This window comes from Ctenopharyngodon idella, chromosome 17 (genome assembly GCF_019924925.1).
Source record: "Ctenopharyngodon idella isolate HZGC_01 chromosome 17, HZGC01, whole genome shotgun sequence".
NCBI lineage: Eukaryota > Metazoa > Chordata > Actinopteri > Cypriniformes > Xenocyprididae > Ctenopharyngodon > Ctenopharyngodon idella.
Window position 1 is genome coordinate 6,969,246 of NC_067236.1, and position 24,473 is coordinate 6,993,718.

General features: G+C 39.1%; 1 protein-coding gene across 6 annotated transcripts in view; it reads left to right on the forward strand.

Moving 5' to 3' along the window:
* ttbk1b (tau tubulin kinase 1b) overlaps positions 1 to 24,473 on the forward strand; it is a 31,831-nt gene that overhangs the window by 4,944 nt on the left and 2,414 nt on the right. For 2 of the 6 annotated variants that reach the window (XM_051868835.1, XM_051868836.1), the window contains 11 exons: positions 2,445 to 2,518; positions 2,591 to 2,731; positions 2,819 to 2,923; positions 4,018 to 4,083; positions 4,256 to 4,348; positions 4,507 to 4,632; positions 9,526 to 9,680; positions 9,803 to 10,010; positions 10,120 to 10,295; positions 12,067 to 12,583; positions 22,134 to 23,479. In XM_051868835.1, coding sequence (XP_051724795.1) covers positions 2,445 to 2,518; positions 2,591 to 2,731; positions 2,819 to 2,923; positions 4,018 to 4,083; positions 4,256 to 4,348; positions 4,507 to 4,632; positions 9,526 to 9,680; positions 9,803 to 10,010; positions 10,120 to 10,295; positions 12,067 to 12,583; positions 22,134 to 23,479 — 3,007 coding nt within the window. Of the gene's footprint in view, positions 1 to 2,444; positions 2,519 to 2,590; positions 2,732 to 2,818; positions 2,924 to 3,521; positions 3,614 to 4,017; positions 4,084 to 4,255; positions 4,349 to 4,506; positions 4,633 to 9,525; positions 9,681 to 9,802; positions 10,011 to 10,119; positions 10,296 to 11,723; positions 12,584 to 15,212; positions 21,342 to 22,133; positions 23,480 to 24,473 lie in introns of those variants that run through there. The other 4 variants (XM_051868839.1, XM_051868837.1, XM_051868840.1 and 1 more) reach the window with 4 other exon arrangements.

Consider the following 24,473-nt stretch of genomic DNA (forward strand, 5'->3'; position numbering starts at 1 on the left):
AAGTCTGAAACAAATTACCTGCAAAATCAGTTATAAGTAACAGTGCCACTGATATTCCATATCATAGCAACAAAGCGTCTCAACTGAAAAAAACGTTGCGCTGCTGAAGCGCTCTCAAGCGCTCACAGGTGTTTTAAGCAGAGCATCTAGTGTTTGGTGGACACATGGCCTAATGTTATGAAGCAACAAGAATACTTTTTATGCACAAAAACAAAACAAAAATAATGACTTTATTTTACAATTTGCACTGTTGTCATACGCAATTGACGTAGTAAACACAATGCAGCACTTCCGGGTTTCTACGTCCGAACGCCGACTCATTATTGGCCGGCTCCTGCATCAGCATCACGCGTGTACGTCATGCTGCTCTCGTGTTCAGCTTTGGGCAATACTGAGCCGGCGTTCAACTGTAAACACGGAAGCCTGCACTGCATTCACTACGTCAACTGCCCATGACAACAGTTCATATTGTTAAATAAAGTAATTATTTTTGTTTTGTTTTTGCACACAAAAATGATTCTCATCACTTCATAACATTAAGGTTGAACCACTGTAGTCTCATGGACCATTTAACCATGTCTTTAATACCTTTCTGGACATCAAAATGTGCAATGTACCTGCAATGCAATGCTATGTGTGGTTCAGATACCCTCGGATTTCATCAAAAAAATTTCTTAATTTGTGTTCCGAAGATGAACGAAGGTCTTACGGGTTTGGAACAACATGAGGGTGAGTACTTAATGACAGAAATCTCAGTTTTGGGAGAACTAACCATTTAATGCAAGGAACATTCAACAAATGTGTCATCAAACAACATTTAGGTATCCTCGATAAACTTCTTCTAATAGTAAACTTTTTCACTGAGTCGGTGTTTTCTTTAGAAGGCAGTTTGTATGTGTAACGCAGAGTGTTTCAGAAATGAGGAAGAGGAGGATCCAAGTGCAGTATAGCAGTTTATTAACAAAATAACACAAAAACATCCAAACAACAGGAAACACAGGCAAAAACCAGAGTAAATCCAAACCAGGAGCAAAACAGAACTGAAAACAACTCACACAATATACCCACTAAGGACAACACCAGACAACAGAGAACATGAGAAACACTGGAGTAATTATACACAAGGGGTGATTGTCAAACAAGACACACCTGGGAACAATCAAAGAGCTAATCAACAAGAAAAACTACAAAGGACTACAAAAATGGCACACAGGACAGGGAACAGGAGCAGAAACAGGGTCAAATCAAACTAAAAGTCCAATTACCAAAAGAATGGAAACACAAAGCCAGGAAACACATAACAGTATGTTTTTGTTTTTTATGAATTATTCATACTATATCAGCAATGGTCACACTATCATTCTTGCAATTCAATATAAACAATGTATTTTGTGGTAATGTTGTTCCTTCTCAAGTTACCGGCCAGTTGGCAAGACTGTTCTATGTATATGCCAAAGCTCATTTTTACTCGCATATGCCACTTATATCTATCTAGTTGTGCCTATTCAAAAGTACGGGTCAGTAAGATTTTTTTTTTTTTTTTTTTTTTTTTTAATTAATACTTTTATTCAGCAAGGAGGGATGCATTGAATTGATCAAGATATTTATAATGATACAAAAGATTTCTGTTTCAAATAAATGCTGTTCTTTTAAAATTTCTATTCATCAAAAAATTCTGGAAAATAAAATTATCACAGTTTCCCCAAAAATATTAAGCAGAACAATTCTTTTCAACATTGATGAAATGAAATGATTCTTGAGCACCAAATCAACATATTAGAATGATTTCTGAAGGATCATGTGACACTGCAGACTGGAGTAATGATGCTAAAATTTCAGCTTTGCCATCACAGGAATAAATGACATTTTAAATTATTTTAAAAATGGAAAAAGTTATTTTAATTTGTAATAATATTTCACAATCAGAGAGTGTCAAATCAAAGAGACTGTTTCAAAAACAATAAATAAATCTTACTCAAACTTTTGAATGGTATAGTACATATTTGTATTTAGATAATGAGACATCAAGCAGGATCTGTAAAATTATGTGACCATTCATCTGTTAATATGCCCATCATAATGTTTTCAGATGTGCTCATATGAAACACACACAGAGACACACTGTGACTTTCATGCCTGTCAAGGCAGTTTGCCTCAGCTGTGGTTCAGGCATACCACTGGGAGTCTGTAGAATTAATGAGCGTGAAGAACTGAAGGAAAGTGGGATTACCACACTTTTTTCTCCCTCCCTCTCTTTTTCTCCACTCTCTCACTCTCACATGTCTTTATAACCTTCATGGAGGACATGCTGGAATTCCAAATGTCACCGCCTCTGTCTGTACCTGCATGCTGAATGTGTTTCGTATGTGTGAGTGAGTGTGTGTGTCCACAGTCTACACAAAAAAGTTGCATCTGTGACATTACTGCTTTCATTTCTTGTGCAGGAAAGAATCATGTTTGCAAATTTATTGGATGTGGAAGAAACGACAAGTTTAATTACGTTGTCATGCAGTTGCAGGTACAGTATTTTTTTTCTTCTGTTTTATAAGTGTGTGTGAAAGAAACCGCAGATGATTCTCTCTTTGTGTAGGGAAGGAATCTCGCTGATCTCAGGAGGAGTCAGCCTAGAGGGACGTTCAGTATGAGCACGACTCTACGCTTGGGGAAACAGATCCTGGAGTCCATTGAAGCCATTCACTCTGTGGGCTTCCTGCACAGAGACATTAAACCTGTACGTCTCGCTGTTAGCATCTCTTCTCTTTCCCAATACATTGACCTGGCTTCTGTCAGCTGATGCTGGTCTCTCTTTTATCCTTAGTCTAATTTTGCCATGGGACGATTGCCGTCCACCTGTAGGAAGTGTTACATGCTGGACTTTGGTTTGGCACGACAGTACACTAATACAACTGGGGAGGTGCGGCCGGTAAGTATTGCGTTTAATTTCTTCTTCCTTCTTTGTATTCGCTCAAAAATGGTTCGATTTGAATTTTTTTTTTTTTTTTTTAATTCAGTGGAAATTTGTCTAATAAGACAAAACTTGTCTAATAAGCAGCATTTTCCCCATTTGTTTCTTGCATGTGCAGTTTTTATATTTAGTTGTGATACTTTATGTTTCTGGAGTTATTTCTAGGGATGCACTGATATTACATTTCTGGCTAATACCATTAATATAAGGTTTTTCAATTAATTTATGCATCACATTATAATGTAAAATATGAAAATGGACATTCATTTTAAGATTTGCTTAATATTTCATTTGACAGTGTTATTAAATGAGTTTTTATAAAGACTTGAATTGCGTATTAAATTGCGACAAAAAAAATTGTAAAAACATGGGAAATGAGCAAGCACAATTACATATCCAATTTTGACTGATACCAATAAACATCAAACATCTCAACTGATATGGTGCAAAATATATCATGCATCCCTATTTATTTATTATTTTTTTAATTTGCCTTTCACTAATGAATTTTATTATTTGTGTGTTTGAATTCATTTTTGTGTTTCACTTTTCTCAGTTTTGTTTTGCAGTTCTGTTTTGGCTCTCATGTTGAATCGCATGCTCCCCCCGCAAGATGTTTGTCCCTGTTACCGTAGCGACAGTCATATTGTGAGTTTTCTAAGATCTTGGAAAGATTATCTTGAAAATTACACACTTTTCTCCAATGGTTGTGCCCTTAAATTTCAAATGCTGAATCCTGCAACATACCCCCTTTGGACATATCCACACCCCTGCTGTACCGTCTCTCACTGTACCTGCATCCTACACATTTACTTCCTCTATGTAATAAAGTTCTTGTACATGTCTTCAATTAACTGTACTCAATCAGGCTAAGAATCCCAAAAAAGGTCAAAAAGTTACATGAATCCATACATGAATCCTGTCGCTCCACCCTTATAATTCCTTTCCATGTTTGCTTTGTTTTGATTATGTATTTACTTATTCCAACCAAAGTATAATATGAAAGTGATATGAATTCTTATTATGAGACTCTTTTAAATGTTCTGCTTTAGCCCAGGACGGTGGCTGGGTTCAGAGGAACAGTACGCTACGCTTCGATTAACGCTCATAAAAACAAGGTAAGCGTAGTGTCAGCTTCAGAGGGGACGTCCACAGACCGAACACAATCCATTCACTGAGCACTGGCTGTGTTTGCCAATTTGAAACTTATTTATTGGCTTTATGCAGTATTTAAGTGGATGATTCTGGGCTAGAATAAGCTACAATGAGAATTTTTTTTCTTCTTAACAGGAAATGGGTCGTCATGATGATTTGTGGTCGTTGTTTTATATGCTGGTAGAGTTTACTGTTGGACAGTTACCATGGCGAAAGATAAAAGATAAGGTAAGATCACACTCACATTAGCCAGGGACTATGGAGATAATGGAACTGAATTGAGTGAATTAACCCTTGTTAATTACTCAGTCTTGAGAGCTTTTGTTTAACATATTTAAACACTTCAGTGTTGTTAATTGTGTCTGTGATGTGTGTCTGATGAACAGGAGCAGGTGGGACAGATTAAAGAGCGGTATGAGCACAGGATGCTGTTGAAACACATGCCCGCTGAGTTTCATGTCTTCTATGACCATGTGCTGGATTTAGAATACTACACCAAACCTGATTATGAGGTAAACCTCTCACACACATCTCTAAAAACCCACTTGTGCTCTTACCTCCTCAATGGATTTTTTGTTTGTGTGTGTCTGTGTTTTTGTATATGGTTTATATCTGGTAAATGGTTTATGAAGACACAAATGTGTATAATGACATGGGTATTACAACATAAACATGGTTTATGACAGGGGTTGGCAATTAGGTTTGGCATCGGGCCAAAAAAAATTTTCGCCACTAGATGGCGGGCCAGAACATAGTCAAAGGATAATTAAAAAAATTAATTGAAAAATGCAACCAGAATTGCCTGTGAAAAACTGTTACAGTGTCTTTTAACTGGTGGTAGTGAGCTGTTACTCTGTGTTAAATCCTGTAGTAGGACAGTCATTAACAAAAAGCCACATTTGTGTGGCGGTGTCCAGGTTTTACACTGGATAAATTAATAAAGCAGAGTAGTGACACATAACCTGGCAAGTATCTTTATTCACCATCTTGCAACACAGACCTCCTTGCTAAAACACACATATGTGGGAGATGCGGAATGGATAAAAATAACTTGAATAAGCCCATTAATGTTTGAGTCATGCTCTTAACGAACTAGCCTATGTTTTATTTCCTCTTTCCATATTGTGAATAATAAATGTGTAACATTTTAATTTGCTTGTTACATAACGGATCCTAACTTATTGTAATAATTATTTGAAGTAGCCTACTTTATTCCTTGGCATCCTCACTTACTAAACTGCATTTTTTTATTGTTTGTGTGCTGGAGGTACGCTATCACATCATGTGCAGAGTGATGTTAACATTGAGAGAGAAAACTGCACTATCAAAGAGTCTAAAGAGGAAAGTTGTCAGCGAAAATAGGGCATACAAAGAAGAATGGAAAGACAACAATGCATTTATCCTAGTTTTGTGAATACAAAGCCGGTGTGTCTTATCTGAAGTTATCGCTGTTTTCAAAGAATATAACACTGACACCGGACGCAAGCGGCGCGATGCGACACTACAAAAGAACCCATTATAATGATATTGTCTACACTGGATGCGGCGTGACACAACACATTCCTGACAGTTAACGGATTCCCCATTATATTTCTGACGTAGTTCAAGTGCTTTGCAACGGTCGGTTTGTCGCGTTCATTGTAGACAGCTTTTAGCTGTTGCGGCGCGTCTGGTGTAGACACGTTGATAATATTCAAGATGAAGATCTATTTCAGACCACGCCGGTGTGCCACTTTTGGCCCGCGGGCCGCCTATTGCCGACCACTGGTTTACAAGGACACACTAAATGATGTTTTTTTGAAATTCCAAAAAAATTCAAAAATGTTTTCTGTGATGGGTAGGTTTAGGTGTTCAAGTCTAAGAGATAGAATATAGTTCCCTTTCAGTAGAGAGCAGGGAGGTGCACGTCCTACGCTCCGAAGTGAACACCATGCTGGCAAAAGGAGCCATAGAAATGGTTCCCCCGGCACTGAGCGAATCAGGGTTCTACAGCCGATACTTCCTCGTTCCCAAAAAGGATGGTGGTCGCATCCTCGACCTCAGATATCTGAATCGGGCCCTAATAAAGCAAAACAGATCTTCTCGCAGATTCGCCCAGGAGACTGGTTCTTTTCCCTGGATCTGAAGGATGCTTACTTTCACATCCAGATAGCCCCCCATCACAGACGATTCTTGAGATTCGCCTTCGAAGAGGTGGCATATCAATACACAGTCCTTCCGTTCGGGCTGTCTCTGGCTCCCCGCACTTTTACGAAGTGCATGGACGTGGCCCTCTCCCCTCTGAGGCAGATGGGCATACGCATACTCAACTACCTCGACGACTGGCTCGTCCTGGCCCAGTCGGAGGCGGAGCTAGTGGCACACAGATCCCTTGTCCTCAGTCACTTAGAGTGCTTGGGGCTCAGGGTCAATTTTCCAAAGAGCTCTTTATCTCCCAGTCAACGTATCTCGTTCCTGGGGATTATTCTCGACTCGACCTGCATGAGGGCCGTAGTCTTGCCAGAGCGATCCCTGGCCATTCAGCAGCTCGCAAAAACTTTCACGCCCGGATCCTCTCTGCCACTCAGAACGTTTCAGAGGATGCTAGGTCTCATGGGCTCAGCATCACCAGCCCTGCAGTTGGGCCTGCTTCATATGCGCCCACTACAGTTCTCGCTGAAACCGCAGGTCCCGCCCCAAGCCTGGCAGCATGGTCGCTGCTCGCTCAAAGTGAATCAGGCGTGCGTTGCAACCCTGGCTCCTTGGATAAACCCCTGCTGGTTTGAGCAGGGCGTGGCTATAGGGATGATGTGCAAGGGGAAAGTCGTTTTCACAGACGCTTCCAAAATGGGCTTCGGTGCTTGGACAAGCCAAGAGAGCGAGCTTCATATCAACCGCCTGGAAATGATGGCGGTGTATCTAGCTCTCCAATCTCTCGTCCCTCTCTTGGCGGGACACCACGTCCTGGTCAGATCAGACAATATGACAGTGGTGTCCTTCATAAATTGCCAGGGCGGGCTCTCATCCAAGCCCCTTTTCACTCTAGCAAGATCCATCCTAGAGTGGGCCCAGCACAACCTGCTCTCACTCAGAGCAGCGCATATTCAGGGCATACTGAACAAAGGGGTGGACATGTTGTCCTGGAACAACCTTCCCTCGGAGGAATGGTCGCTCCACCCCCTCGCAGTTCAGGAAATTTGGGATGTCTTCGGGAAGGCAGAGGTCAACCTCTTCGCCTCAGAAGACAACTTTCGTTGCCCAATTTACTTTTCAAAGACCAAGAATGCGCTGGCCCACGACTGGCCCAGCCTCCTCCTGTATGCTTTTCCCCCGGTCGCTCTGATTCCCTAGGTTATCAGACGAATCAGGGAAGGTGCCCACAAAGTCCTCCTGGTGGCTCCCCTATGGAGGAGCCAACCATGGTTCTCGGACCTGTCTCAGCTGGCGTCCATGGAGCCATGGCCGATTCCCCTGAGACGAGACATCCTCTCCTAAGCGGGAGGGATGATTTGGCACCCCAAAACCGAGCTGTGGGATCTCCATGTATGGCTTCTGGACGGGAGCCTTCAAACCTCCCTGAAGATGTCCTGAACACTATCTCACAAGCCAGAGCTCCGTCAACGAGACGTCTCTACTCCCTAAAATGGTCAGTCTTTGCTGCCTGGTGTAGAGCCCGGACAAAGACCCATTTACTTGTGACATATCTCTGATATTGTCTTTCCTTCAGGCCTTAATGGATAGGGGCCGTTCTCCCTCAACCCTTAAAGTCTATGTCGCAGCTATAGCGGCCTCCCATGCTCCCGTAGCGGGACAGTCGATAGGGAAAAACAACCTTGTTGTTCATTTCCTAAAAGGGAACCCTAAAAGGCTGAACCCTCCCCGCCCCCGCACAGTTCCCACATGGGACCTGTCTTTAAACCACTCCAGACTGTCGACTTATGTCCTCTAACGCTAAAAACTGCCTTATTGCTAGCCTTAGCATCGGTAAAGCGAGTGGGAGATTTGCAGGCGCTCTCCATGAGCCCCTCCTGCCTTGAGTTCGTGCCTAACGACTCTAAAGTTGTCCTGAAACCGAGACATGGATATGTCCCGAAAGTCCTATCCACACCCTTTAGGGCACAAATGGTCATTCTCTCTGCACTTCCTCTTTCCCAGGATGATCAGGAGTTGAACCTACTCTGTCCAGTCAGGGCCCTGAGGACTTACATCGATCGTTCCGCCTCTTTTCGTCAGTTGGAACAACTCTTTGTCTGCTTCGGTGGTCGTACGAAAGGTCTTCTGGTCACGAAGCCCAGGTTATCCAGATGGATAGTCAATGCTATAGCGCTCTCTTACTCCTCTTTGTGCCTACAATGCCCCATAGGTGTTAGAGCACACTCCACGAGGGGCATGGCCTCTTCTTGGGCATGGTCCACTGGCGTGTCCATTGCGGAAATTTGTGAGGCGGCCGCCTGGGCCTCGCCGTCCACCTTTGTCAGATAATCTAGACATCCCTGCATTACAGACGCAGGTTCTCTCTGCATAAGCTTCACCAATGTGATCAGCTTATGAGTACTGACCAAAGTCCGGGTAATAACGTATTTTTTCTCATTCTCTATATATGCTCTAGGCCCCAGGGGGCTTCTAGAATATATAGAAACGGGAAGACGACTACAGTGTCCTCAAGTCCCCTATCTTCTGGGATATATTATGCTATGTGCATCCGTCCAAGCCCTCCTCAGTGCTCCGCTCGGATGCTCTGTTGTCCCCCCTTCATAGCACGGTGTGACTGTATAATCCCCGTTGCGTCTTGCCTAAAACGGCAGACGACGCAGTACGGAGTGTAGTATCGAAAGAGAACGTACTCGGTTACTAAAGTAATCTCGGTTCCCTTAGATACGGAACGGAGTACTGCGTAACTTGCCATGCTATTCGTAGGACGCCTCATGCCTTCGCTTCAATCGTATTAAATCAGTTTGTCAAGGCGAGACGGCCGCTTATATAGCCTGAGACCCCGCCCATTTTGGCTCGCTCGCCATTGGCTCGTTTTCTTAAACTCCAGAAACCAATGGTCGTGCAGTTTTCACTGTGTGATTAAAAAAGGCTTCAGAATCGGTGAAAACAGGAGTTTCCCCGTTTCGTCTTGCCTAAAATGGCAGACGACACAGTACTCCGTTCTGTATCTAAGGGAACCGAGGTTACGTTAGTAACCGAGTACGTTTGTATCGCATAAAAACCGCTGCGCCTATGGAGAGTTCCCGTAAACCACATATACAAGTGTGTGTGTGTGAGGCGACAGTTAGTCAGACCAATTGCTGAATGTTTGTACACAGCTTATTGAGCATATTGATTCAATTGTATTATATATACACATTTGTAAATGTATTATTTCACGCAACTATTTTGAGTGAAAAATTAATTTGATTTCTTTCCTTCTTCTGGTCTAGTTACTAATGTCAGTATTTGAGAACAGCATGAAAGAGAGGGTGATAACAGAAAATGAGCCATATGACTGGGAAAAATCTGGAACAGATACGTCCCTCCCCACCAGCACACACACACCACCACAACAAAACACACGGCAAACTGCTGCCATCGTGGGGTAAGATTATGTACACACACGCTTAAAACAGTATCAGACCATTTCCACAGTGGGAAGGGATTCTGAAATGAAACTGGATTGACTGAATGATATGAATGTGATTTTTAAATTGTGTCTCTTAGGATGGTGAATGTGACACCGGTACCTGGTGAATTACCGAGGGAAAACACTGATGATGTTCTGCAAGATGAACACCTGAGTGACCAAGAGAACGCCCCACCTGCTTTGATACCCAGCAGGCCTAGCGAACCTGCTCCAGCCCCACCTGTTGGGGAAGGATGGGATGAAACGGACTTCAATCGTAACAAACTCAGGATCAGCATCAGTAAGGTACTATTTTTTGATGTATAATGCCCAAGTATTCAAATTATTTTTATTCTAATTAGTTTGAAACATGATTTTAGATCAATTTAGTGTTCAAAACTGCTTTTCCTCCCAGACGCAAGTAGCATCAGAGGATGGGGAGGAGCCTGCAGGAGGAGGGAGGTCAGTTTCCCCAGCAAGGGGTGGAGAAGCAGATGCTCAGGCCCGCCCTCCAAGGTACCGGAGAGTAAACAGCCCAGAATCAGACCGCCTGTCTGCTGCAGAGGATAGAGGAGATGGTGGAGATAAACGGTAACATTTACCACTCTATCCCTCTAGCTGACATTTAAAATGGCTTTCTAAGGCTACGTTCACACTGTCAGTCTAAATCCAATTATTTGTGTATCTGATTGGAATATGATCTAAATTGACATCCACATTGGGTACCGCAACTGTCCAGATCCGATTTGTGTGTCCATGCTGCTCTTTCATTTTCTGGAATATCTGCATTGGTTTTTATGGCAAGGGTGTTGCGTTGGTAGGCATATGCCAAAAACAACAACAGCTACAACATGGAGGGGTTTGCAATATAGATGTTGTCTTATTTACAACATGACAATGTGTAGCTGCTGCACTGGACTACTGCGTCTTATGAGGCAGCGGCAGAAATGTAGGAGGCTGGTATGTGTGGCTTTATTCTGTGCTGTCGTCTCTGCCAGTTTCAAAACATGTCTCTGTTATATTGTCATTTTCTGCTGTTTTGGCACTTTGCAACAGCACAACCTTGTTTCTGCAGCAACTTTCAGCATGTTTCCTATAACAATGTCTGATGTTAATATTTTAGTCAGACTGAAACGGATTTCCAGAAATGCAATCTGAATAGGATTTCAAACCACATATGAATGTAGCTTAAAACGGATTTGTAAAAATCACATTTCATGTGATTTTTTTTGCTGTTCACAATTGCTATATCTGATCAGATTTCAATCGGATATGCTCAAAAATCTGATTTGAACTGACAGTCTGAGCGTAAGGTTAGTTCACCCAAAAAATGAAAATTCTGTTATTAATTACTTACCCTCATGTCGTTCCACATCCATAAGACTTTCGTTCATCTTTGGAACACAAATGAAGATATTTTTAATGAGTTCTGAGAGCTTTCTGTTCCTCCATAGAGATCAAATGCAAACTACCACTTTTAGGGTACCACTTTATTTACGAAAATATTGATCTGCAATGCGCATTCACAAGAGCATCACGACATGTGTTGTGTTCAGACTCACGTCAACACAACGTACATGCGGGAGTGTTCACGAGAGCATCACGATGTATGCGTTTTGTGTTCACAGAAGAGTTGACATTGTTGCGTGAACACTCTTTGGATAATATTATTTTGTAATAAAATAAATTCTGGGTTTTTGCACAAACAAAGCACTCGCATCGCTTCATAAAACTGAGGTTAAACCACTGGAGTCTTTATGGACCTTGAAAGTGGTAGTTGCGCTGGATCTATATGATCTATCTTCATTTGTGTTCCGAAGATGAACGAAGGTCTTACAGATGTGGAATGACACAAGGGTGAGTAATTAATGACAGAATTTTCATTTTTGGGTGAACTAACCCTTTAAGGTCACTCGATCTAATGTGCCTTGTTAGTAAGGAAAGCATTTCCTTACTTTCTGAGAAGAAAGCATGTAAAGTTTTTGTTTTGTACCATAACATTCTTCTCTGATATTTCAGGCAGCATCTGTGAATTGAAACTGCTTTTTGAGAAGAAACTATACTGCTTTTTTTATGGAAAGTGTGATACTTTTTTTTTTCAGGATTCTTTAATGAATTCTTTCTATTCATTTGAAATGGAAATCTTTTGTAGCATTTTAAATGTCTTTACTGTGACCTTTGATTTATGCGATTTAAATTAAACATAATTTAATGCATCCTTGCTAAATATAAAAGTATTCATTTCTTTCCAAAAAAAAAAAAATCGTACTGACCCCAAACCTTTACACAAGTAGTTAAATATTTTTAAATGTATTGTTGTTTAGTTGATTCTGCGTCTCAGTCTTTGTGTGTTTTGTGGCAGCTCTCGTTTGGACATGCTGGGTTCTCCATCCAGGCATGTCTATTCTTCCCAGCCTGCTCAGATGCTCTCTTTAGATGCTGGACAGGGAGAAAGACTGGCTGGTGGCCGCCATGATGTCTCTGCAGACGGTGACCAGGAGGCCCACAGCAATGCCTTTATCCGCTCAGTCCCGCTGGCAGAAGAAGAGGACTTTGACAGCAGGGAGTGGGTGATGATTGATAAAGAAACAGAGTTGAAAGACTTCCATCCTGGGGCAGAGCCCACCACCTCAGGCACCACAGATGAGGAACCAGAGGAATTACGCCCCCTTGAGGACCATGAGGAGAGAAGAAGGAGAGGAGGAGTGCACGGGATGGGTGGAGCTGAGGCTGTGGTACGACCCAAAACTCAACGTGGGATGATGATTGTAGCAGAGGAGGAGGGGGCGGGACCGAGCCCCATCCATTCACCTTGTCACACGTTGCCTCATACCTGCCCAAGAAGGAGGGAGTCGGAGCCGTTTGGACCTGATGGACCGGTAAGTCACACCTGAGTGTGTATATGTGGGCAAGTGCGTGTACGAGTTAACCTGATCACTTTATATGTTTGATGATCGTTAGCACCTTCTGAAAGATCATTTACTCACCCTCAAGTCATTCCAAACCCATAAGACTTTGGTTAATCTTCAAAACACAAATTAAGATATTTTTAATGAAACCTGAGAGGTTTCTGTCCCTCCGTTGAAAGGCCAGGTAACCAAAACATCAAATCCAAAATAGTTATTAAGGGTTCATAAAACAAATCCATGTGAATTGAGTGGCTTAATCCAAGTTTTGTGAAGAGATATGATCGCTTTATATGATTTTACAGATTTAATTTAGGATGAACGGATCTATTTTAATTTTAATTTATTGGTTTTCATGCATCTTGCACACACAAGAACCAATGAGATTTGTTCTAGTGCTTGACGCATGAGCTTCCATGTTTATTATATGTGATGCGCAGTATGTATATGTGTTTATATGTGAGTAAAAGCCTAAATTAAATCTGTTCATCATATAAAGCAATCATAATTTCAAAAGACTTGGATTAAACTGCTTGATTCATTTAAATTTGTTTTATAGCCTGTTGGATCTTTTTAAATTTTGGTTACCTTGATGTCTCAGTGTTAATTAGGAACAAAAGTCTTATGGGTTTGGATTGGAAAGACATGAAGGCAGTTTTTTTGGGTGACCTATCTAGTCTAGTTTGATATATAATTTATCACATTTTATCACACTCCAGTGGTCTGCGAGTACATCCTTGTTATCGTCAAAGTCAACATGTACACAGCTCATTTTAGTTCTGTAATGTGGCATATCTGAGTAAAATAGGATATTTAACAAAAAAGATCTGTAGCAAACTGGATAAATAGAATATCAGAGGATAAGCAAATTATTATTTATTACATATTATTTAGGCTTTTTTAGAATAACATGCAAGATGAAGAGTTTAAAGTATTAAAAGTAAATATAGTAAATTTTTTTAATTCACAATTTGACTTTAAAAGCTTTTTAGAGAAAGACTACATGCTTCTAAGTACCCAACACCTGGCTAATCTATGTCTGTACACTGGCATGGATATAACTGCCGTTGAGAAAATTAGTGAATTATGTTTGTTTTTTTGTTTTTTTCATCTGTATGAATAAATGCATAGACGACATTTTCTGGGGTAAAAGAATTCATGGATACAAAATAATTGGTTCAAAAATAAAATGGTAACAACTTACAATAAGGATTAACATTAGTAAATGCATTTGGTACAGAATTTATTAATCAGTTTAATGTTAATTTATACATACACTATAGTTCAGAGGTTTGGGGTCAATAAGGTAATGTCAAAAAACAGTAAAAACAGAAATATTGCGAAATATTATTACAATAAAAAAAAACAGTTTTCAATTTTAATATTTGGTAACACTTTACAATAAAGTTTCATTTGTTAACATTAGTTAACTACATTAGTTAACATGAACTAACAATGAACAATACTGGCAAAGCTGGCAAAAAATCTTACTGACCTCATACATATTAATTTATTATGAACAAACATTGAAGTGTTGTTTTTCATAATACCTAATGCATTACTTTTAACAAACTGAAACTTACTTAAACAAAATTCTGTTAAGAAGTTTCTGACATCTTGAAAGTCACTTGAAAGAAACCGCAAATACTCCTTACTAGGTAGGTGCAGTTATATATGTGTGTGTGTTTGTGTTTAGGTTGTGTTGTTTAAGCCAGAAGTGTTATGATATACTACTAGCATTTGCTTCTACCTGCTGAATATTTTTACATAATGACATCATCAATACAAGTGAAAGGCTCTTTTAAGCTTCTGATAACTTGTATTGCAAAATAATTAGCATACATTGTTTGTATATAAGTGTTTGTACGCCCCCCAGATGTACAGTATATGTGTGTTATGTAATGCATTCGTGTTGAGTTGCATGTTTTAGGGTTCTATGGTGTGTGTGTGTGTGTGTGTGTGTGTGTGTATCATGCTCAACAGTTCACAGCCAAGCTTAGTTTGCTCATTGGTCATATGATCACCGTGATTTTGCCAAGTAAGACATGTTCCTGGATCAACATATTTTGTTGATCCTAGAACAACATTTCTGTCCGAAAATTTAGTCCTAACTCTATCCTTACCCCTAAACCTAACCCTACCCATAACTTATCCCTAAAATCATAGGGAAATAATAGGTGAATAACACTGGTGCAGAAGGAATGTTGTTCCAGGATCAACAAAGACGTTGATCCAGGAACCTGTTGTACTTGGTGAAATCACGTTCACCTTGGTGGTCCAGGGGTCTGTGTGCACACATTGGCTCTTTCACAACATGTAGAACATACATTCACTCACACGTAAGCTTAATCAATTCTGTCTTTAGCGTTCAGACAGATGTGGGCTGGTCTTGTCCTCTGAACGAGTTACAGCACATCTATGTGTTTGTACCACCCATTTGATATAATGTATCGTATATCTCTTGTTTTTTATTGGTGTGTTATTGTGTGTGCGTCACACATCACACAAAAAATACAAAAAACACGTTTTTTCCAATACTTCGCGTTTTAGTTTTTCCTCAGCCTGATTCCTCTTTTCCTCCACTCTTATTGGTCTTTTTCAGTTGGAGGAGGACAGGCCACACCCACATCACTCATTCCCGAGGCCCGCCCATTTGAGAAGACTGGCGTCGTACGTGTTTTCCTCCGCTACCATGGACACGGAGCACTTCCCCCACGACCCCGCCCTCGGGGCAGCGGCCATTCAGCGCAGCCGCTCAGCTGAAAGCAGCCCCGCCCACCGTCACGCCCATCGCAGACACATGCCCCTGTTGCCAGGGAACCCCAGAGCCCGGCATTCTGTACTAAACCTACCACGCCTACATATTCAGCAAATGCTGGCCAAACTTATGAACAAGACATGATTCCCCCACCATCAACGTACACAGACGCACACGTGTGGTGCCGTTTTAATAGAAGAGGAGCATGGTGCCCACTTTTGTGCCCATAGTTAAAAAAAAAAAAAATCACTACAGAAGCTTGGGCAATAAACTTGGTCTGTGATTATGAGATTTGAGTGTGTGTGAGAGAGAGTGTGTGTATAAGCGAGATATGAGACGCTCTCTAGCTACACTGAAATGTTTTTGTTGGATATTTTAAATTAAAAGGATAGTTCACCCTAAAATTACAATTCTGTTATCATTTACTCACCCTCACGTTGTTCCAACCCCTATGACTGTTGTGGAACTCAAAAGAAGATATTTTGAAAAATGTCCAAAAGTCAGTGAGGTTTTGGACCACATTGTCTTTCACTGCATGGACAAAAACAGTTATGAACAATTGTTCATATCTTCTTTTATGTTCCACAGAAGAAAGTCAAACAGGTTTGGAATGACATGATGACAGAATTGTCTTGGGACAATTGGAGAAAAAGAAATTATATTATATTCTCCAAAACAAAGCAAGTCTGTACAATGCTATAAGATGTATTTACTCATAGAGACACTGTACACTAAATATTTTGTAAAAAAAAAAAAAAAAAAAAAAAAAGAAGAAGAAAAAAAAGTAAAGAAAACCAAAAAAACAAACTAACACAAAGACAAAAACACATTTTTACCTCTTTGGAGGATGTTTCTTGCAGAGCTGCTGTTGTCTGGTGGAACGGGCACATTGACTAAAGTGACGAGAATATCTTTTTTTTTATTGCTTTGTTCTCATGAACACCTTCATATTCTGTGTAAGAGGACAGATGTGATGCAGGCTGCATAGTGTTGTGTTTTCAAGGTTGAATGTCGGCCAAAAGCAGATACTTAAAAAAGGGTGTGTTCACCTGCTGTGTGTTTGTAGAGGACACTAGAAGGACAGTGAGTGCTTGCTAAGCTATTTTTGCACAGTCTATTCACATCAATTTGATCTCAGCACATATAGAACCTGTCAAATGCCACAACATGCACCTCCAGGCGAGATGAATGGCTTTCTTAAGCAAGCATGACAGAATGTGAAGAGATGGATCTCTTTATATAGATTCTTTTTGGTGTAGCCGAGAGAAAGCGTGACATTAATCATATACAGCATGTACAGGATTCAAAGGGGTTTGGACCTACAAAATAATCCAGTTGCTTGGATCCTCTGGCATTTCATGCTGAGTGTTTTCAATTTATAGAGAAAATGAGTGAAGAAAGACAGAGAAAGAGTTGTCCAATGTGTGAGTAATAGGCCTGAATTAAATGCTCTGCATGAATAAAAGTATGTGGACACACATTTCTATTTAATGAATTTGGCTGTTTCAGCTACATCCTTTTCTGACAAGGCTGCATTTAAGTCCACTTTTTTATGTCATTGCTTACGTTGCATGAGTGTCCATTACTGGCTGGACCCTTGTAATGTGTTTAAATGAAATGCCCTAAGCCCTTAATCAATCATATCACATATTGTATCCGTTAGTGTTGTTGTTTTTCTTCTTCTTCCTTCTCCTCCTCCTCCTACGCACTTAGGTCTATGGCAACCCATAGAACCATAAGGTAAAAAGTTATGATATTTGGCACACAGATGGAGGACAATCTGAACATTAACCACACCAATTTTAGAGTCTCTAACTCAATCTCTCTAGCGCCACCAACTGTCAAAATTTGCACTCACATTTATGCTAATAACTTTTGAATTGTAAGGGCTAGAGACAAAATTATTCTTTCTTCTGATTCCTTAGCTCAAGATGATTCTTGTAATTACAAGCATAACTTGCAGTGTTTTGCCACTGTGCCACCTAGTGGTCAGGAGGTATGAAAAATAGATATTTTTGCTTATAACGTATGACCATTTTGACCAAAAATCTTGGTATGTGTCATCGGCACCATTCCCTGGAGGTACTCAAAGAGTTTTGAGACAGTACCTTGTGGTCAAAAAGTATAATGGAATTTCAAAAAATGCTAATAGCTTTTGATTAATTTAATGTCAGAAGACGAAACCGTTTTCATATACCGCATCAATAAATTTGACATCAAACTTTATGTGTGTAATTGTCACTCAACACTGACCACACCTGATCAAATTGGTGTCAGCGCCACCTATTGGTCAAAAGTAATAATCAATTATGTCACAATACAAGTGATTGTATTTATGGGCTTTGAACGATTTTGTTTAAAATCGTCTCTAAATGTTTTTACTCATTTTTGCAGTTGGTTTGATGCCCCCTTTCTTCTCATTTTCCTCTGAGGTGCTTGGCCCCCTAATTGCTGCTTGCAGCTATATTTTACTTTTTTCTGTTATAAACTTGTTTTACGCACCATTTTATAGGCCTGTATGTAAGCTTGGGCTGTTGTACACTTCCCTCGCTCACTTGATAAAGTTTCAAAATGGTGGCAGGGTCTCCCAGAGAGGAAGTTCTCTAGTGTTTGTCTAAAAGTTGAGTTAAATGCAGCCCAGGTTTATAAAATCAAGCATACAGCCATATAAACTCCTCCCAAACATTTTTAGGTGAATGGTCATGGTTTAAAAAATGATATGCTTAACAAATGAATGTGGGTTTGGTGTGTGTTTACATGCTTTTGGTCATGTAGATTAATTCTGATATCACATTTGTCTTCCATATTAGCTAAAAAAGATATTTAAAGATAATTATTTCATGTCAGTATTACAGAAACATATGCATATTGCTTTCAGAGTGATATTAGGTTCTATGTGAACTTAAGCAGTGCTTATCTGAGGGCAAGAAAGACAACATCCTCTATGTTAAGACATTTGACTAATAGTTAGTGAGTTGAGAAATTAATAAAGTTCTGGAATAGAGATATAGTAAATATATTATTATATATCAAAGTGCAATAGAGCTCAAGGCAATAGGATCGTAAAAGAAAGACTGAGCCTCTTTCTTTGGTTTTGTCACACATGCATTAGCAGTTTGATGCACATATGCAGATATTTGAACTTGACTATAATTTATCATTCAGCAAATGAATGTTGCCATTTTTGTTCCTGGCCATAGACTTGACATTCTACATTACTGTTTATGTTTAAAATAATAGTCACATTAATCAATGCATAAATAAGCTTTTGAATGCAGAAGTGCAGTGTAGGTGTCATAGAAATTAGATCACACATTGTGTTGTAATCAGGCGCGATGCAATAAACTGACACTTTTTACACACACACACACACACACACATATATATATATATATATATATATATATATATATACACACACACACACACACACACACACACACATACTATTACTAATGTTTTGAATTAGCTCTTATTTTAAAATTTTCTGTTTTTATTTTAATTTTTGTTTAAGTTTTAGTAACTTTATGTATTTTTTTATTCATTTTTTTGTTTTTTAAAGTATTTCTATTGAACTTTATTTTTTATTTCCATTTTAGTTTTTTATTACTTCAACTTAAACATTTATTTCAATTAGTTATCATTATTTCAGTAACATTTCTAATTTGAATAGTTTTAATTTTAGTTAACATTAAAACACTGGCTCTGATTGGCTGATTGTGTCACATTTTCACAGACAGACACATTGGTTGTGCCTGGTTAGGACACAGTGTTAGATACTTCCTATGAAAAATAAAGTAGCATTAACACATTATTGAAATCATTGCTTTATCTGTATTGTAAAGTCCTCCAGCCTCAGTTCAGTTGAGATATATACATATCTGTTGGGAGGAACTCAAAAGATTGATTGTTTGTCAGTGTAATAATGTTTCACTTGAAATTCATGCTGTAGAAATGCTATATGACTCAATGCTGGATATCAATGCATATGCGAACCATCTTCTTCTTTTGCCTTGCTGGGCCAACTGCAACAAACACTGAGTGGTGAAAAAACACATGAATGACGCTAACATTCATTATTTATGTAATATTGGAACTCAGTGTTCATAGCAGTTGGCTCCCATCTGTGCTGCTTTGCTTTGGGTGTTTTAATGCAGTTTACCCCAACCGCTGTATATCTGGAATCACCAATGTACTGTAATGTGTATGTTCAGAAGAGTTTGTAGTCTGAATTGTGTGAGACAGCTGATCCAAATGTCTTCCTAACGGAAAAGATGAGCACAGACTGAATGACTGTACATATGTACACAAAAGCCTCAGCTGTAAATGAACTGGGTTTTAATTTGTTATGCTGGAAAATAGTTAGCGAATGGATTTCTGCATCCCAAAGATTGTTAATTGATGAGGGCATGCCACATACACTACAGTTTAAACGTTTGGGGTTGGTGATATTTTCAAATGTTTTTGAAAGAAGTCTCTTATGCTCAACAAAGTCTGCATTTATTTGATCAAAAATACAGTAAAAACAGTAATATTGTGAAATTATTAACTGTTTTATTATTATATTGTAAAATGTAATTTATTCATATGATGACATTACCCAGTGTCACATGATCCATCAGAAATCATTCTAATATGCTGATTTGGTGCTCAAGAAACATTTCTTATTATTATCAATGTTGAAAAGAGTTGTGCTGCCTAATATTTTCGTGGAAACCGTAATACATTTTTTCAGGAATTTTTGAAGAAGAAAAAGTTCAAAAGAACAGCATTTATTTAAAATTGAAATATTTTGTAACATTATAAATGTCTTTACTGTCACTTTTGATCAATTTAATGCATCATTTCTGAATAAAAATATTAACTGACCACACTGACCCCAAACTTTTGAAAGGCAGTGTTAATACACATTTTATCAGATTTAATCTTGACAAGACAAATATCTTTTTATTGGTATTTAAATTCTGTAAATTTCTGATGAAGAAAATAATTGCCCAGAAAATGTAGTGTTTCCACACTGATAAAAATTTAAAGAGTACCATTTTTCACAATGTGAGATAACATATAGTTTGAGGAAGGTTAGAGGAAGTTTGACAAATTTCTTCTCTGCTTTACTGAGAGACTGTAAATAATTACTTCTGAATCTTAGTGGTGTTACATGTCGTACCATGTTTTATGCTAAATTCATTATTCACTCAAGCCAAATGTCTTTTCATTGCAGTCCTGCTTCATGCCATTCAACATTCATAACCTCTCACATTCTCTGTCTCTAACTGGGTCAAAATTTGAGCTTGTCAGAACTCCGCAGAGACAGCCCTTGAGCTCTGAGCAGTGTACAACAGCGTTTAGCAACATCTATTTGTATAGAAAAAAACGTTAAAATGTATTCTTTTATCTTTTATCTATTTAATAACATATTGAGAAAAGTCTAAAACCATGTAGATAGCTTCTCACAGATCAGTATTGTTATGAATCAATTTTAAGGAATTTTCAGAGTCAAAATTTTTATCATACGCTGGACTTTTTATTGCTGATAAATGTTAGTCATCATCAGCTAATCCCAGACCTGCTCATAGAAGCGTTACATGTGTGAATCAGGGTCAAACTTCAACAGCAAGAGAAATAGCTAGTGCAATAAATGCAATAGGGACTGTATAGTAGACTTGTAATATGTACAAGCATGTATTTTAGGCTTTTGTAAAATCGTAACTCTTTGGACAGCTGAACATGCTGCTGTACTAACACATTCCTCTGTTTCATTCGCTCTGTGTGTGTCCATTGCTGTACATACTGTTGGCTGAGCACTGTCTTTGAGTCTACACTTGAAATCACAAATGGGCTAAATCATTTAAAAAAAACAATTACACTGTAAAATGGACTTTTGTGCCTTTTTAACCATGTATGTTATTCAAAAAAGACAATCCTGCAAAGCTTGTATACAACCAAATCACTAGTAAATAATCTGAAAAATGAGTGAGTGGTCTCTTCTCTCACAATGTGATCCAAAATTGTTCTTTTGTTTGTTTTATTTGTTTGTTTGTTTTTAAATTCCGTAGTCTTATTGTGCAGCCATAAAACTATATTTAAATGACTATATATATATATATATATATATATATATGTATATGTATGTATGTGTGTATATATATATATATATATATATATATATATATATGTCGTTCAAAATGTTTAAGGTCTTTTTTGAAAGAAATGTAATACTTTCTTTCAACAAGGATGCATTAATTTGAACAAAAGTTAATTTTTTTAATGATTAAATTTATAATAATTAAAGTTAATTATTATATATTATAATAATTGAAAATTATATATAATATATATATTATTTGTTTTTCAAATACTAATACTAAATACTAATACTAAATTGAACTTTATTCAAACTAATTTGAACTTTTTGAACTTTCTATTCATCAAAGAAACTTGGAAAAAAAATCACAGTTCGTAGAGTTAGCACAAAAATATTACGCAGCACAATGGTTTTCATCATAGATCATAAAAAGAAATGTTTCCTGAGCACCAAATCAGTATATTAGAATGAAAATTTTAGTAAATTTACATTTTTGTTAATTTCACCATTTGACAATGGTGTTAAAACTGTATTCTTTTAAAAACCCAGGCTGTGCATGATGGGAACTGGTATTAATGTAAACGTTTACTGAAAACCTAACCACAACTTTATCACAACTTCTCCAGCTCTTTTATAATTACTTTACTAGTTTCTTTTCTCTTTTTCTTGCATTGCTACAGGAGATCGCAGTGGCTGAACCTTCACCGTCTTCCTCTCAGACGCGTATGAAGCGAGTCGACTTTGTGTCTGGTGTGTTGATGTTTGACGATCTGAGAGAGGAGGGTGGAAAGACTGGAGGTTCTGGCAGTGACGGAAGCCCTCGCAGTAGTGAGGGAAGCCCAGAGGGTGCTGTGTCTACCCTACTCGCACCTGCCCAACGGGAACACGACCAGGAAGAGGGCTCACGCACGCTGGTGCTTGTGTCTGCCGGTAACGGGCAGGTATCACCTGGAGACGGGCAGGGAACACTGGCCGCATTGACACCGCAGGGAGAGCGGCCCGTGCCGGATGAATCCGAACCTGGGACTCTCTCCTCTGTTATTAAGTCTGAACCCAGGCCTATCGTCATGACATCTGCAGCCGTAATCACCAGCGGTTCTTGCTCACCACCGTTCACCAAGGTGGAACGCACTTTCATCCACATTGCTGAGACGTCACATCTCAATGTCATGACAGCCAGACACCGGCCGCCTGGAATGGATGAGCTGATATCTAATGAGCGTGAGGAGACTAGTGCAGAGAAAGAGGAGAGGGAAGTGGTCAGTGAACGAGAGCAAAAGGAGAGCAAAAGTGAAAGTATTACAGTAGAAAGGGTAGGGGATGAGAGGAAAAAGGAAGAAAGTGAAGCTGAGAATGGCAGACAGGCTGAAGAAAAAGTAAATAAAAGTGTCAGAGAGGAACCAGAGGCTGTGTTTTTAGCTGAGCCACATGACCAGCCAGAGACTACAGCTATTGAGGAAGAAGTCTCCAGAGAAACCAAAATAGAAGGTGGACCAGGTGTTGTTGTGCCAGAAGTAGACCTGCAAAGGGAACAGGAGCAGGAAGAGTGTCCATCTCTCACCCCTGAACAAAACAGAGATGCAGAGGTGGAGGATGAGAAGGACATGTCTCCACCAGAGGTGGAGTCACCCAGTAGAAAGCCACTCCCACAGAGGCGGAGCCGTATTCCTGTGCTTATGTCGGAGGAGGAAACGGGCTCAGACAAGTCATCACAGACGAGTCAGGAGCAGTTGCAGCGAACTCGCAAAAGCCGACAACAACAGCTGGCCCGCCTTGTTTTGGAGCGTAAACAAACACACCTGATTCGTTCTCGCTCCGCCTCCTCGCACTCCCCGACACTCTCCACCACTGCATCTGAGGATGAAGCCCACCAATCAGACGACTCTGCGAGAGGAGAGAGAGGAGCAGATGGAAGAATTAAGAGCAGAATCCCTCGGCCAGTCACACCCATCAGGGGGTCTTCTGACCAACTGGGGGACACGACCGTCCCACAAACCCAGAGATCTGTGTCTTTCATTCAATACAGGTTGGTGGAACAGAATTGCAATTTAGTCATTAATTTGAATCTACACTACCAGTTAAATGTTTGGGCACACTTGACTGAATTTAAGTTTCTTATGATCTTAAAAGCCTTTCCATCTAAAGGCCTATGAATATGTGTTTGTGATATATGTATTTATATATCAGTCAGAGCCGATAGCTTTTTGTGGGCAGTGCAATTTGATTCCCATCTCTTGGTCCACTATACAATATAATAAAAATGGCAAAAATAAATCTTTTATAAATTAAATAAATATATATGTAACAAAATTATGTATATTTATTTTTGTTTGTTTGTTTTTGCTTATGTTAAACAAATATTATTTTATGATTTTTTTAAGCCGGACCTTTTTTTGTCAGTACATAAATAATTCCCTCCCATTTTTTTCCAATTATTTGTGAGTAGGTGTGTCCTAACTTTTGACCATTACTGTACATTTCTGGTAGTGTACATTATTTTGTAAACTGGGGTCAAGGAGGCCACATCGGAGTGTTATAAAAAATAAATACATGTATACCAAAATGTATGATTACTATATAACTAAAGTATTAGCTATAGTTTTATGTTTCTCTCCAGGTTTAACAGTACTCTCTAATTGTGGGTTATAGTAACTTACAGAAAGTAAACATTTTCAGGATAATATTTTACACACACATATAAACTGTAAAAAAAAAAAAAAAACATACTGTACATAAAAATATACAAAATATATAGGTGCCTTTATATTTTAGGACAGGTCCCTCGCAAGAGCATCATCACCTTTGGATGTCCGTTTATAAAATGTACTTTCTTTCTTGCCATTTCTTGCTCATAATGTTAACGGTAAAATTGTGAATACTGAACCTCAGATTTTGCTTGTCAGGCTATCTTATAATACTTATAATATAATACTTGTTGAAAACAGCATCCCAGATGTAACTTATCCAACAGGGCCCCTGTATGCAGTCCGTGGACAGCCCATTTCCAAGCTAATAATGCA